At 38.5% G+C, this 16,884-nt stretch overlaps 1 protein-coding gene across 7 annotated transcripts in view; it reads right to left on the bottom strand.

Moving 5' to 3' along the window:
• The window catches only part of ANO5 (anoctamin 5), a 97,194-nt gene that overhangs the window by 23,352 nt on the left and 56,958 nt on the right, over positions 1 to 16,884 (bottom strand). For all 7 annotated transcript variants that reach the window (XR_006057395.2, XM_060404231.1, XM_060404229.1 and 4 more), the window contains 3 exons: positions 7,313 to 7,464; positions 5,192 to 5,266; positions 3,188 to 3,410 (listed from right to left, as the gene is read on the bottom strand). Coding sequence is in view for 6 of the 7 variants with exons in the window: in XM_060404231.1 (XP_060260214.1) it covers positions 3,188 to 3,410; positions 5,192 to 5,266; positions 7,313 to 7,464 (450 nt within the window). In the remaining variant the exon portion in view is untranslated. The remainder of the gene's footprint in view (positions 1 to 3,187; positions 3,411 to 5,191; positions 5,267 to 7,312; positions 7,465 to 16,884) is intronic.

A 16,884-nucleotide genomic window follows, 5' to 3' on the forward strand; every position in this document is an offset into this window, starting at 1 on the left:
CATGTAAACAGTGGCAGCAATAGTACACATTTCCCCTCTCCTTCACTGGAAGTGGATGATCATGATCTATCGCTTAATGAACTCCAAAGATAAGAAAAAGTTAAGAGTCTCTTCACACCACAGGAGAATGGCATGAGCCATGAAAGAGTAAGGGACCATGTTTTTCTGAGATGATATCTTCCAAGGGCATGAGCTGATCCAGCCAAAGCCATGACATGTTCAGCAACATGGAAATGGTAACACATATTCTGAAGACACAGATAACTCCTCAACTTTAATAAAATTTAGTTGCATTCCTACAAAATCTCTAATGTGAGTACAGGTGATTTTGCTCAGTGATGAAAGCTAAGGTATTTTTAGGTGCTTGGGTTTTTACATTTCATGCAAAGATGGGCTCGATCAAGGACAGAAATGGTCTGGATCTAACAGAAGCAGAAGATATTAAGAAGAGGTGGCAAGAATACACAGAAGAACTGTACAAAAAGATCTTCATGACCCAGATAATCATGATGGTGTGATCACTAATCTAGAACCGGACATCCTGGAATGTGAAGTAAAGTGGGCCTTAGAAAGCATCACTATGAACAAAGCTGGTGGAGGTGATGGAATTCCAGTTGAGCTGTTTCAAATCCTGAAAGATGATGCTGTGAAAGTGCTGCACTCAATATGCCAGCAAATTTGGAAAACTCAGCAGTGGCCACAGGACTGGAAAAGGTCAGTTTTCATTCCAATTGCAAAGAAAGGCAATGCCAAAGAATGTTCAAACTACCGCACAATTGCACTCATCTCACATGCTAGTAAAGTAGTGCTCAAAATTCTTCAAGCCAGGCTTCAGCAATACGTGAACCATGAACTCCCTGATGTTCAAGCTGGTTTTAGAAAAGGCAGAGGAACCAGAGATCAAATTGCCAACATCCGGTGGATCATGGAAAAAGCAAGAGAGTTCCAGAAAAACATCTATTTCTGCTTTATTGACTATGCCAAAGCCTTTGACTGTGTGGATCACAATCAACTGTGGAAAATTCTGAAAGAGATGGGAATACCAGACCACCTGACCTGCCCCTTGAGAAATCTGTATGCAGGTCAGGAAGCAACAGTTAGAACTGGACATGGAACAGCAGACTGGTTCCAAATAGGAAAAGGGGTACATCAAGGCTGTATATTGTCACCCTGCTTATTTAACTTCTATGCAGAGTACATCATGAGAAACGCTGGACTGGAAGAAACACAAGCTGGAATCAAGATTGCTGGGAGAAATATCAGTCACCTCAGATATGCAGATGACACCACCCTATGGCAGAAAGTGAAGAGGAACTAAAAAGGCTCTTGATGAAAGTGAAAGAGGAGAGTGAAAAAGTTGGCCTAAAGCTCAACATTCAGAAAATGAAGATCATAGCATCCGGTCCCATCACTTCATGGGAAATAGATGGGGAAACAGTGGAAACAGTGTCAGACTTTGTATTTTGGGGCTCCAAAATCACTGCAGATGGTGACTGCAGCCATGAAATTAAAAGATGCTTACTCCATGGAAGAAAAGTTACGGTCAACCTAGATAGTATATTCAAAAGCAGAGACATTACTTTGCTGACTAGGGTCCGTCTAGTCAAGGCTATGGTTTTTCCTGTGGTCATGTATGTATGTGAGAGTTAGACTGTAAAGAAGGCTGAGCGCCGAAGAATTGATGCTTTTGAATTGTGGTGTTGGAGAAGACTCTTGAGAGTCCCCTGGACTGCAAGGAGATCCAACCAGTCCATTCTGAAGGAGGTCAGCCCTGGGATTTCTTTGGAAGGAATGATACTAAAATGAAGCTCCAGTACTTTAGCCACCTCATACGAAGAGTTGACTCATTGGAAAAGACTCCGATGCTGGAAGGGATTGGGGGCAGGAGGAGAAGGGGACTACAGAGGATGAGATGGCTGGATGGCATCACTGACTCAATGGACGTGTCTGAGTGAACTCCAGGAGTTGGTAATGGACAGGGAGGCCTGGCGTGCTCTGATTCATGGGGTCGCAAAGAGTCGGACACGACTGAGTGACTGTACTGAACTGAACTGGGTTTTAGGTGCATATACACTCACACACACACACACACACACACACATATGTATACACACATACACACACACGTACTGTTGCGAACTCCAAATTTGAAAGAATATTTAATGAAAGTGACTTCCCAGTGTTTACCCTGCTGCTGCTGCTGCTAAGTTGCTTCAGTAGTATCCAACTCTGTGAGACCGCATAGACGGCAGCCCACAAGGCTCCTCTGTCCCTGGGATTCTCCAGGCAAGAATACTGGGGTGGGTTGCCATTTCCTTCTCCAATGCAGGCATGCATGCTAAAGTCGCTTCAGTCATGTCCGACTCTGTGGGACCCCACGGACAACAGCCCACCAAACTCATCTGTCCATGGGGTTCTCCAGGCAAGAACACTGGAGTGGGTCGCTATTTCCTTCTCCAGTGTTTACCCTAGTGCTGAGTAAATACTGTGCTGCCTTTTCGGTTACCATTGGTCTAATGACAGTGCACAGATTTGGAGACAGGCAGAAGCTCTTGGAGAGTGCAGTCACAGAAGAAGCTGAGGCAGGAGCTAAGTCTCTGATCTCATCTCCAGCTTGCTGGGGGCAAGGGCAGGAAAAAACTGTGCTACTCTCCCCAACTGAACCTCCCATTCCACCTGGGACCTCTTCACCATCCCTCATGGCTTTAGGAGAAATTTTCACAAGAACATAATCCAGGTCTTAAGACATGCCAACTGAAAAGAAAAGCACTAACTTTTAGATTTATTCAGGAGGACCTGATTGATCTGCTTTTCTGACAACAGGCTTTCAAAATTCAACATCTTGCAAAAACCATATACAAGAAATAAAAATTATCTGTGTCTTGAGAAATGTGTGAGGATTTTATTTAGGCTTCAATTAATCTCATCAAGGAAGGATTAAGGCAAGAATATGCAAAGAAGATCTACAGAGGCCTAATTCCTTTTAGTTCTTCCTGCTTCCATTATAATAGGCCTGAATGTAGCTGTTAGGGAATTCTGAAGTACCAGGCTATGCGTCTACCTGTAGAGCAAAACTGTCTTGAAATGTGCTTTGAAAAGTGAACTCCCTGGGGACTGATCCAGAATGAAGGTGTAACATTGGTAGGAATTCTTTTTCAGAGTCATACTAATGATTTGGCCAGCTTACCCATTTTTGTAATCCAGGCAGATATCTTTTCATAAAAGAAATTCAAGATCAAGATGACAATAAAGTTCAAGCACGATCCAGAGAGAGATGTGGTTATCTGGGGAGTGAGGAAACTTTTGACATGCTTTAAGGATGCTTCACTTTCCATGAAGCTAGCAAACGTAGCAAAGACTGACAGGCGGTATACAATCACAGCTACCATACACGCGACAACCAGAGCCATCTGGGGAAGGGAAACAAAAACTGGTCACTCTGGTCTCTGTATCTGTGCGATGCATACACAGCTGAAACATACTCTTCTCTTCAGCTCATGTGTTAAGTTTAGCAGATCTGATGTGGAGAGCAAGCCAAGCCAGTTCCTCTTACTACTCTTGTTGTTTGGTTGCTCAGTTATGTTCAGCTCTTGCCATCTCATAGATTGTAGCCCACCAGGCTCCTCTGTCCATGGGATTTCCCAGGCAAGAATACTGGGTTGACATTTCCTTCTCCAGGGGATCTTCCTGACCCAGGGATCAAACCCACATCTCCTGTTTGGCAGGCGGATTCTTTACCGCTGAGCCACCAAGGAAGCCCCCTCTCACTGTAGATGGTATAAATGACAGGAGATGAAAACTAGGAAAGTAAAAAGGTTAGAGATAAGGCATATGGTAGCAGCTGAGTAAGTAGAAAATAGAAAAGTGCTCATTGCTCATCCTCTAAGTCCACCCTCTTGAACAAGTTGGAAAATTAGCCAGCAAGCCAGCATCTGACTGTGGCCTTACCTGTTCCTGGGTAGCCCTCTAAGATTTTTCCCTTTTTTGCATTTTTAAAAGATTATAAAGAAGAAGACAATTATGTGTAAGAGACTATTTGTGGCCCACAAAATCTATAATATATCCTTTACAGCAAATGTTTGGTAACCTCTGCTTTAGTTAAATATGTATTGTGAAGATTCATACTTTCTCAAGAAAAATATGTTTAAAAATTCAATTTTATTTCCCCTTACAATATTGCCATTAGCAGTCTGATATACCTGGTAATTTAGATATTTGTACAGTATAAATTTTATACCTTCCCATACTGCAAAATCACAAAGATCTTTATAACAATGATTGGAGAATTTTATTGAGAAAGTTGAGGAACTGAATAAAATTAAATGAATACTAGAAATAAATGACAGTGATCTTACCACACTCTAAAATATTTTTCATTTAGTGTCCCCAATTGATTATAACCCCTTTTAATTCTATCATCTCTCCGAAAATGATTGTTATATCATCTAGGAAAATACACATTTAAATAGAAAAACCAATGCCTTTAAATAAAAAAGGTTAAAGATTAAAAAAATTATGGGACAACATGGAGTAGTGAGGTTAATCAATAGTCTACAATTGCAAATTATTTATACTTCAACAGGCTAACATCTCAGAGGGTAACTTTGCCTGTTTCCTAAAATTAAAGGTCAACTGTAAGAGGGCATAGATTTGGAAAGGGAAGGCAGGAAATAGATTATGAAGATGGAGGAAGCTATTAGGTAAAAGGCATGGAGAAAATCTGACTCCTTAACAATGGGATATACTAATTAAAGTAGAAGATGTAACATTTTCTTCCATTATTTTGGCAAGAGAATGAACCTTAATGGTACTTTATAGATACTCTAGATGGGTATAAAGACAATTTAATATTTTTTTTAAAAAACTAACCAAATAGCCAGTAATCAAATTGTTTATTATACTGTTCTGATTTCAAGTTATCACCAGATTAACAAAGAGCTGGGGGAGGAGGAGGAATAGGCTTTAATATAAAGCACCTCTCTCTCCCCACAACTCTTTTTCCAAGTTTTAATTATGACACATCCATGTAAATTACAGTTTATTTTATGTAAGTGCTCCATTCAAGATAAAAACAAAATACCGTGGAGGGGGAGGGAAGAGAGGGATGCAGGCCATTGCAGATGAAACTGCTGAAGTAACCCCAATATGATCTGAAATCAAATAGATCACAACAGTTTTAAAGAATGCTCACCCATAATGTCACTGTGACTCCTGATAAAATGTACCATGGAAGACGGCTATATAGAGGCAAGTAAGGTTCCATCTCCTGTAATTTTGAAGAAATCACAGCAAAATTAAAAATCTACCCTCAAAGTCAGGATTCCAAGCAGTAGTCAAAATCACAAAGCCCAGTTCAAGTAGCTCTGAATCAGTGGCTTCACCGTAGCTCATGGAAAGCTACATTCTAGTAGTGAGTGGTTCCTTACATTTCGGTAGAAACCTTTAGGGCTCCTAGATGGAATATTCTACAAATGATAAGACTTGTAAGATATACATTATTTCCTGAGTGTTGAATTCTAGTGGTATTCAGGGCAACATAGACAGGAAGAACAAACCCAAAACCTGAAGGCTGCTGCTCAGGTGGATATGCTTTAATGACGTTAAAATTTTCTAACTGAGTTAAACTGAATTGGGCACGCTGCCCAAGAGCGCTGCTGAACGTCAGGATGTGTGTGCATACATCTGATGATGTACATGTGTGTCTCCAATGTTTGCGTGTTTGTATGTGTGTGCATATTTGTGTGTACACTTGTGTGGGTTTTCATGCATGCATGTGCATGTCCCTAACAGACTCAAATGTAAGAGGTTAGGTTGTGCTTAACGACTGAAGGAGTACTGCAATGAGGTTAAAAACCTCATTTCAAAGCCATTAAAGCTAAGCGAAGTAGATGATTCATAGTGAACTAATACATATGTTTTTTTAACTGGTTTCAAATGTAAACTTTCAATACATCTTGGTTTTAGGTCAATACTTTTTGGCAAAGCCAGCTGAACTGCTTTTATATTCTTTTTCTATCCCATGAAGTATGAACAGATATACATCAAATCATTATTAGGATAATATTTCTTTTAATATATTTCAATTAATTTCAAATTATTAATATATTTTCTGAGGTGATTTTTCTCTTCATTCATTTACTGAATTTTTTTGTATTGTTTCAACGCAATTTAATAAATCTTTAGTGAATGCCTGAACTGTGAGGATTTTGATTGTTATACATAAGAATAGTGTCCTGAACAGAGTAGAGAATTGTACTGAAGAGATTTTAGAGGCTTTCTAGTCTCCCTTTAACATCATCAGGTAACATGGTGATTATAGAGTATGGCAAGGTAAGAACTCTAAGAATATGCAGCCAAAAGTTACCAAGTACCTTTCATTTTCACATGAAACAAAAATGAGATAACAAGAAATCAAAAAACTCAATTAACAACATATAGCCAGTTTGCCAGTTATCCCTAAATCTAGACTTTCCTTTCTAGACACCAGTGCAATTATCTTCCCATTACAGTCAATTCGTATGGTCTAGATGCATAAACTTTGGTCTAATAAAGCAATCAATCATAAGCTCATTACCTTAATACAATACCATTTTAATTTTCACACATTAACTTAGTATCATTTCCATATATGTGCGGGTGTTTCATATATATATATATATATATATATATATATATATATTTACATATAAAGTCCACAACACACTATTTTCCATTTCATTTTATTCCACTTAGCATTAAAACTAGGTATTTTATGTATGATGGCTTGGATCTGCTTCAAAATAATTGCAGGTGTCAATAGCGGTAAAGAACCTGCCTGCCAGTGCAGGAGACACAGGAGATGCAGGTTCGATCCCTGAGTCGGGAAGATCCCCTGGAGGAGGGCATGGCAACCCACTCCAGCATTTTTGCCTGGAAAATCTCATGGACAGAGGAGCCTGGTGGGCTACAGTCCGCAGGATCACACAGAGTCAGACATGGCTGATGTGACTTAGCACACACGCACGCATGCTCAATCTAGTGGTGGGGGCAGGGGGAAGGGGGTGTTTGGGTGTGTAACAGAAAAAAGATTGCCATGGATTGATAATCATTGAAGCTGGGTGATGACTCCATCCTGGGACTCATTACTCTTTTCTACCTACTTTTTCATGTGTTCAAAATGCATATTAGAATCAAGTAAATAAGTTTATGTGATTTATATGTTGGAGAATATCCATATTTAACGGCAGATTAAAATGCACATCATTATCTGAGAGGCCATCCACAGGCAGTGTGTCCACTGAAATACACTGCCTATTTCAGCTTCCTAATATACCTGAGTCACTGCATTCAGTTTCCTTTTTGTACACATAGCTTCAAATTCAGGTCTTAGCTGGAGCTGCTGCTGCTCCTCTTCAAAGTCTACCAGGTCCCACTCATATTCCAGTCTGGCTTGTCGTCGCTTCCAAAACTCCAAAAACAATGTGACTATGGGCAAAGAAATACATAAAAACAAATATAATAAGGAGATGGCACAATAAATGAATAAGAAGTCAGTAACTGGGTTTTCTTTCCTTTAGAAAAATCATTTTGGCTGTATGATGGTTATTCTGTTACTATTATGTTTGATGATAAAATTATAATACTATGAATTTTAGTATAATACTACAAAATAGTATTGAAATAACTATATAAAATACAATCTAGTTTCTTAGATAAACATAGAAAAAATTTTTTAGGCACACTATTCTCTCTTTCTTCATTCAGATAACTTGAAATAATATTTGAATGTGACATTTTACTATCACCTTGATTTTGTTTACATGTGTTTTACTGAAATCATTCAAGCAACAGTACCACTCTCTCAGGCTTAGGAAAATTTAAGGAAAATACAAGAGCCGTTTCACAGCACAGTATCTTTCTTTGTGCCTCTGTGCTTCTCTCCTCTGTCTACATCTGTTGGTCTGTCTCTCTCTGTACATGAAAGTGAAGTCGCTCAGTCGTGTCCGACTCTTCGCGACCCCATGGACTGTAGCTCACCAGGCTCCTCTGGCTATGGAATTTTCCAGGTAAATGTACTGGAGTGGATTGCCATTTCCTTCTCCAGGGGATCTTCCTGACCCAGGGATCGAACCCGGGTCTCCTGCACTGCCAGCAGACACTTTACCGTCTGAGCCACCAGGGAAGCACCTGGTGCATAATGTATATATTATACATATATACTATAGAGTATATATGCATATACTATATGTACATATACTATATATAATATGTATTATTATATATAGTATAATATACAATATATATAGGTTTTAAAATAAACTATCACTTAAAGAATAATATATTTACAGAAAAGCACACAAACATGATCAGCACCCCCAGAAACTCTTAGAACCCTAAGGCATAGATGTAACTGGTTTATATATATGTGTATATATATATGAATATACAAAACACATACACACAGCAGTTCCTTTAACCATTTGTATATCAGTGGACATTTAGGCTGTTTCCACTCCACACCTTGGTTAATGTATTAATAGAGAGTGTCGCAGTGAATGTGGGAATGCTAATATCTCTTTGAGATCCTGATTTCAATTATTTTGGGTAAATACCCAGAAATGGGATTGCTGCATCACATGGCAGTTCTACTTTTAATTTTTGAGGAACTTCCACACTGTTTTCCAGTTGTACCATTTAGCACTCCCATCCATAGTATACAGGAGTTCATTGCAATTCTCAACATCCTCATTAACATGCCTTTTTTTTTTTTAATTTTGGTAACAGTCATCCTGACAGGTATGAGATACCATCTCACTGTGGTTTGATTTGCATTTCCCTGGACTGCAAGGAGATAAAACCAGTCCATTCTGAAGGAGATCAGCCCTGAGATTTCTTTGGAAGGAATGATGCTAAAGCTGAAGCTCCAGTACTTTGCCCACCTCATGCAAAGAGTTGACTCATTAGAAAAGACTCTAATGCTGGGAGGGATTGCGGGCAGGAGGAGAAGGGGATGACAGAGGATGGGATGCCTGGATGGCATCACTGACTCGATGGATGTGAGTCTGAGTGAACTCCGGGAGTTGGTGATGGACAGGGAGGCCTGAGTGCTGCGATTCATGGGGTCGCAGAGTCGGACATGACTGAGCGACTGAACTGAACTGCACTAAGAACTAGACATTAAGTATTTTTTTTTTCATGTTATCTGTTGGTCATTTGTATAACTTCTTTGGAGAAATGCCTATGCAAGTTCTTTGACATTTTTAAATCAGGTTATTCTTTTCTTTTCTTTCTTACTGTTGAGCTACAAGAGTTCCTACTATTGAGCTACTATGAGCTACAGGAGTTCCTCATACATATTAGAGATTACTCTATGGACGTGAGTCTGAGTGAACTCCAGGAGATGGTGATGGACAGGGATACCTGGCATGCTGAGATTCATGGGGTCGCAGAGTTGGACATGACTGAGCGACTGAACTGAACTAAACCCCCTATCAGAAACATGGTTTGCAAATATTTTCTGCCTTTCCATGGGTTGCCTTTGCATTCTGTTGATTGTTATCTCTGCTGTTCAGAAGTGTTTTAGTTTGATGTACTCTGGCTTATTTTGATTGTTTCTGTTGCCTGGACTTTGGTGTCATCTGCATGAAATCATTTCCAAATCCAACGTGATAAAGATTTTCCTTAAGTTTTCTTCTAGGAGTTTTACACTTTCAGGTCTTAGGTTTAAGTCTAATCCATTTTGAATTGACTTTTGTGATGGTATAAGATGTGAATGAGGGGCTTTCCAGGTGGTGTTAGTGGTAAAGAACCTGCCTGCCAACGCAGAAGATATAAGAAACATGGGTTCAGTGCCTAGGTCAGGAAGATCTCCTGGAGGAAGGCATGGCAACCTGCCCCAGTATTCTTGCCTGAAGAATCCCATGGACAGAGGAGCCTGGCGGGCTACAGTCCATGGGGTCACAAAGAGTCTGACATGACTGAAGCGACTTGGCACGCACGCACCCAAAATGCAAATGAAAAATCTTGTCTGTCACATCAGTAAACAAAGGATATTTCTGCCATCAAGCCACTACAACCATCCAGGGGATGAGCCTTGAGCAAACTCAGGACAGGAAAGAACAGGATGCTGACTACTATAGAGTTAAGAAGCAGACCGAAGCAATGAGTGTGCATGCACAACTCAGTTGTGTCTGACTCTTTGCCACCCTGTGGACTGTAGCCCACCAGGGTCCTCTGTCCATGGAATTTTCCAGGTAAGAATACTGGAGTATGTTGCCATTTCCTTCTCCAGTGGATCTTCCCAACCCAGGAATCGAACCCACATCTCTTATTTTTTTCTGCATTGGTAGGTGGGTTCTTTACCAGCTGAGTCACCAGACAAGAGAGCTAAGGTGCGTGTCAAAGGAATGATTTCAGTGAATCCAAACTCTTGCATCTTCCCATATATAGCAAAGTGCTGCTGCTGCTAAGTCACTTCAGTCATGTCCTTGTCTGTGCGACCCCATAAACGGCAGCCCACCAGGCTCCCCTGTCCCTGGGATTCTCCAGGCAAGAACACTGGAGTGGGTTGCCATTTCCTTCTCCAATGCATGAAACTGAAAAGTGAAAGTGAAGCCGCTCAGTTGTGACCGACTCTTAACTACCCCATGGACTGCAGGCTACCAGGCTCCTCTGTCCATGGGATTTTCCAGGCAAGAGTACTGGAGTGGGTTGCCATTGCCTTCTCCAAGAAAAGTGCTAAATTCACTAATTCAATATATATAGCTTTCTTTAATTAACAGTAATCTTTTGATGTACCAACTACCTGGTCTTTCTTGCAAAACTCCTTTTTACCCTGGTTCCTCCCTTATCTCTCTGGAGCAGTCCCTCAGAGCTATCTGAGAGTCTGCCTCGCAGGCTTGAAGTCCTCAGAAAGTCTGTTAAATGAAAAATAATTCTCAACTTTTAGGTTGTGAATTTTTTTCAGCTGACAAAGATAAGGATCTAATGTCATTCTTTTGCATGTCAATATCCAGTTTTCCCAGCACCACTGGAAGACTATACTTTCTTCATTTTGCTTTCTTGGAAATCCTGCTGAAAATTAGTTAATCATATACAAAGGGATTTATTTCTGGGTCCCATTCTGTTTCATTGATCTACATGTCCATCTTTATGTCAGTACCATACTGTTTTGATTGCTGTAGCAAACAGTTTCTAACTGGTTTTCTGCCCAGGGCTAAATCCAGAAGCAGCAGACACAAACACCCATCTTCCAATATTTCCTTGAAAGAGATTAACTTGCAAACTTTAAAAGCTGCTGCCTTAGGGTCCATCTTCTAAACAGCCTGCATCCAGGTACTGATTGAGATCTTTCCATTTGGGACCCTTATGGGTCTTGGCACAGCCCCAAATACTGGGAGCCACTGAGAACAAAGAAGGCAGCTTGGCCAATCACAAGCCACACTTTTAACGCCAGGAGAGGTAGTTATTTTACCTAATGCACCGAAATCAACACAAAGAGGCAAGCTAAATGAAAAAACAGAGGAATAGGTTCCAAGAAAAAGAACAAGACAAACAAACTTCAAAAAAAGACTTTAATGAAATGAAGACAAGTGATTTACTTGACAAAGAGTTCGAAAGAAGGGTCACAAACCTGCTTACCCAGGTACAGAGGACAATGCATGAATAAAGTGAGACTGTGAACAGAGACAGAAAATTTAAGAAAGTAGTAAACAAAAATCAAGAGTATTATCAAGAGCATTAAACAGAGCTGAAGAACACAAGAATTTTATGGCAAAATTCAACAGAAGTGTTTGGCAGCTTACTAGATCAAACTGAGAAAGAGTCAGCCAATTCCAAGAAAGGGAAGTAGAATTCATCCAGTCAGAGGAGCAAAAATGAATTAAATAAAAATAGAAAATGATTTTTAAAAAGTGAAGTTAGCTTAAAGGATTTATGGGACAATGTCAGGCAGACAAACATTTGCATTAGAGGAGGTCCCAGAAAGCGAAAAGAGAGAGAACATATTCAAATAATGGGTAAAAACTTCTCTTAACATAGGGGGAAAAAAATATCAGATTTAGGAAACCCAGTGAGTTCCAAAAAAAAGATGAAAACAAAGAGAAACACACTGAGAAACATTATAATGAAAACTTCACAAGTTAAAGAAAAAGAGAGAATTTTATAAGCAGGAAGAGAAAACCAAGTCATGTACAAGGCAACACTTATAAGACTTTTAGCAGACCAGAAGGGAGCAGCACAGAGTTTAAATACTGGGAAAAAACAAAACAAAACAAAACCTGAGGACCCAGAATACTCTACCTAGAAAGTTTTCCAGACAAGTAAAAGTGGAAGGTTTATCACAATTAGAGTGGCTTTTGAAGAAATGTTAAAGGGACCTCTTTAAAATGAAAACATATGAAAGTATGAATGTCACTGGTAAAGGTAGATATATAGTTAAATTTAAAATACTCTAATGTTACAATGGTGGTGGGTAAATCACTTGTAAATTTATTATGAAGGTTAAAAGGCAAAAGTAGTAAAAATAACTCTAACTACAATAAAATTGTATAACTATAATAATTGATTATATATATATACAATAATTGTTAAAGGATACACTAAAAAGATATAAACTGCAACATCAAAACATAAAACAGGACAGAAAGTAAAATTATAGAGCTTTATATGTATTTCAAATTAATTTGTCTTAGCTTGCAATAGAATGATATAATTACAAGATGTTTTACCCCTTTGTAATCACAGAGCAAAACCCCATAAAAGACATGCAAAAGATATAGGAATCTGAGCATAACATTACAGACAATTATCATACCCACAAAGAAGAAGGCAACAGAGGAAGAAAGGAACAAAGGAATTACAAAACAATTAACAAAATTGTTGCAAAGAACTCAAGTCCACCATTCTTCACTTGTTTGGCATTTGAAGCAAACTGGAAAGGTGAAAAAGTTCTATAAGTGGGTGCCTCATGAGCTGACCACAAATCAGAAAAGTTGTCATTTTGAAGTGTCATATTCTCTTGTTCTATGCAACAACAATGAACCATTTCTCGATCAGATTGCGACATGTGACAAAAAGCGAATTTTGTACAACTCAGTGACTGGTCTAAGAAGAAGCGCCAAAGCACTTCCTGAAACCAAGCTTACACCAAAAAAAAAGTCATGGTCACTGTTTGGTGGTCTGCTGCCCATCTGATCCATTACAGTTTTCTGAATCCCAGAGAGACCATTATATCTGAGAACTATGCTCAGCAAATCGATGAGATGCACCAAATACTACACTTGCAGCCAGTATTGGTCAACAGAAAAAGGCCAGTTCTTCTCCATGATAATGCTTGACTGAATGTGACACAACCAACCCTTCAAAAGTTGAACAAATAGGGCTATGAAGTTTTCTCTCATCCGCCATATTCACCTGACCTCTCGCCAACCGACTATCACTTCTTCAAGCATCTCAACAACTTTTTGCAGGCAAAATGCTTCCATAACCATCAGGAGGTAGAAAATGCTTTCCAAGAATTCATCAAAATCTGAATCATGAGTTTTTACACTACAGGAATAAACAATCTTATTTCTTGTTGGCAAAAATGTGTTGATTGTAATGGTTCCTATTTGATTAATAAAGATGTGTTTGAACCTAGTTATAATGATTTAAAATTCACTGTCCAAAATTGCAATTACTTTTTCACTAAATTACTTTTACTGTTAAGCTAAAAGGACTTAACAGGCACTTACAGTGCATTCCATCCAACAGTAGCAGAATAAATATTCTTCTAAGTGCACATGGAATGCTCTCCAGAAAAGGTCATATATTGCCATCACAAAACAAGCCAATAAATTTTAAAAGTTTGAAATCATATCAAGTATCTTTTCTGACCGCAATGGTATAAACTAGAATTATATGAAAAACAAAAACTGGAAAATTCACAAATATATGGAGAATAAAGGGCATGCTACTGAACAAACAATGTGCCTTAGGAAAATGAAAAGAGAAATCAACAAGTATCTTCAGACAAATAAAACTAGACATACAATACACAAAAACTTATGAGATATACCAGAGGCAGTTCTAGGAGGGAAGTTCAGAGGGATAAACGTCTTCATTAAGAAACAAGAAAAAGCTAAAATAAACAAGCCAACTTTAGACCTTAAGGAACTAGAAAAAGAACTAAGCAAAGGTAGTTGAAGTAACGAAATAACAAAGATCAGAGTGTAAATAAACAAAATAGGGACAAACGACAACAGAAAAGATCAACGAAAAGATAAATAAAAAACCTTTAGCCATAATTACCAAGAGAAAAAGATAAGGTTCAAATAAATAAAATTAGAAGTTAAATAGGAGACATGCTCCTGATGTAGTCGGTGATGCATCACCGACTTGATGGACATGAGTTTGAGCACGCTCCGGGAATTGGTGACAGACAGGGAGCCCTGGCGTGCTGCAGTTCATGGGGTCTCGAAGAGTCAGACAAGACTGAGCGACTGAACTGAACTGATGCACCTGACATGGCAGAAATACTAAGGATCATAACAGGCTACTATGAACAATTATACGGCAACAAAGTGGATATCCTAGAAGAAATGGATAAAGTCCTAGAAACATACAACCTACTGAAACCGAATCAAGAACGAACAGAAAATATTAAGGATATCAAAAACTTCCCCACAAATGAAGGTCCAGGCCTCAAAGCTTTAATGGTGAATTCTATAATATAGGTCAAGAAGAAATAATCCTTCTCAAATTCTTCCAGAACCTAGAAAGGGAAAGAAACCTTCCAAACTCATTTTATGAGGCATCATTACCCTTACACCAAAGTCAAACAAAGACAATACAGGTAAAGGAAATTACACTTGATGAATGTAGATTCACAGAACCTTAACAAAACAGTAACAAATCAAATTCAGCAATATATTAAAAGAATCATACACCATGATCAAATGAGATTTATTCCAGGGATATAAGGATAGTTCAATACTCATAAATTGATCAACATGGTATATCAACAAAATAAATGATTTTTTTTAAACCCATCTCAACAAATGCAGAAACAGTATTTAACAGAATTCAACACCCATTATGATAAAAACTCTCAAAAATAGGGGCATAAATACAATGTATTTCAATATAAGGCTATACATGACAGGTCCACAGTTACCATCATAGTCAATGGTGAAAAGCTGAAAACTTTTTCTTTATCGTCAAGGATAAGACAAAAATTCCCATTCGTGCCACTTCTATTCAACTGAGCACTGGAAGTCTAGCCAGACCAATTACTAAAGGAAAAAAAAAAAAAAAAAAGACACGTAAATTAGAAAGAAAAAAGGAAAGAAGTAAAACTGCCTCTATTTTCATATAACATTAAGTTACAAAAAAATCCTAGAGTCTCCACCAAAAAATTGTTAGAATAAATAAATTTAGCCAAGTTCCAGGATAAAAATAAATATATTAAAAACAGTTGTGTTTCTATACACTACTGTCAAAAAGAGGAATTAAGAAAACATTCCCATTTATAATAACATCAAAAAGAACAAAATACCCAGGGGAAAATGTAACTAAGGAAGTGAAAGATATGTACACTATATAATATAAGACATTGATGAAAGAAATTGAAGATAGAAACAAATGGAAAGATAGTCCATGCTCATAGATTGGAGGAATTAATATAAAAATGTCCCTACTGCCCAAGTGATCTCCAGATTTAATGCAATTCCTACCAAAATTCCAATGCTATTTTTCACAGAAATAGAGAAAACAATGCTAAAATTTGCATAGGGCCACAAGAGACTTCAAATGGACAAAGCAATCTTGAGAAAGAACAAAGCACTAGGCATCATATTCCTGATCTCAATATTACAAAGCTATAGTAATCAAAATAGTATGGTACAATTGGCATGTCATAAAAAGAAACACACAGACCTAGAGAACACAATCAAGAGCTCAAAAACAATCCCATGTATTACGGTCAATTAATATTTGACATAGGGTCCAAGAATATTTAGTGAGGAAAGAATAGTTTCTTCTATAAATGGTTTTGGGGCAATTGGTTATTTGTTTGCAGGACAAAACTGAAGAAAAGGGAACCACTGTGTAGGAACATAAATTGGCATAGAGCCATTATGGAAAACAGTACGAAGGTGACTTATTAGAAATGTAACTATAATGTGATGAAGCAATTCCACTGTTAGGCATCTATCCAGAGAAAACAAAATCACTCTCATGAAGACACCTTCACCCCCATTCACTGCCGCTGCTGGGTGTTCCATGGATGGTTGCTCGTCTGTTTGTTATGATGTGTAAGGTTAGTGCTGGTGTACAAGCTCTCTCAATGGAAAGAATTGAAAATTATTAATCTGCTGTAATTTGTATACATACCTGTCATCCATTTGATTCCAATAAATGACAGAGGCAGGATCTGTCTGGCACATGATGAAGAGATGTCCATACGCTAACTTAACCAGAGGAGGTTGGAAAATTGTGGGTGAGACCTCACTGTCCCATTTTCTCTTTGAATCTGGGCTTTTCTCTTCAGACAAGCAGTTAAGCAGAGGTGACAGAAACCCATAACCCCCTCTGAGACACACACGCCCTCACAAATTTAGGTGTCCTTTTGACTGAATCAAGTTACCCTGCTCCTTTGGCCAATTTTTTCACATACTTGTGCTTTGTTAAAGACTGTTCGTTAAATTGGGGAGAAGAAAGTCTACCTTTTCCCGGAGTCCCCCACATTTTGAGACATGTCTTGGAAGTCTTTAGGCCTCTTCTTGACAAGTTACTTTTACAGGAAATACTTTCCTCCCTGACAATGGGAGAAACTTCATGACACTTCTACTTCCCACGGAATACAAAAGAGAAGAGATACTGGGACATTTCCAAAATCAAGAGGAATTCCACTTTGTATGGGAGCTT

Source organism: Ovis aries, chromosome 21 (assembly GCF_016772045.2).
Source record: "Ovis aries strain OAR_USU_Benz2616 breed Rambouillet chromosome 21, ARS-UI_Ramb_v3.0, whole genome shotgun sequence".
NCBI lineage: Eukaryota > Metazoa > Chordata > Mammalia > Artiodactyla > Bovidae > Ovis > Ovis aries.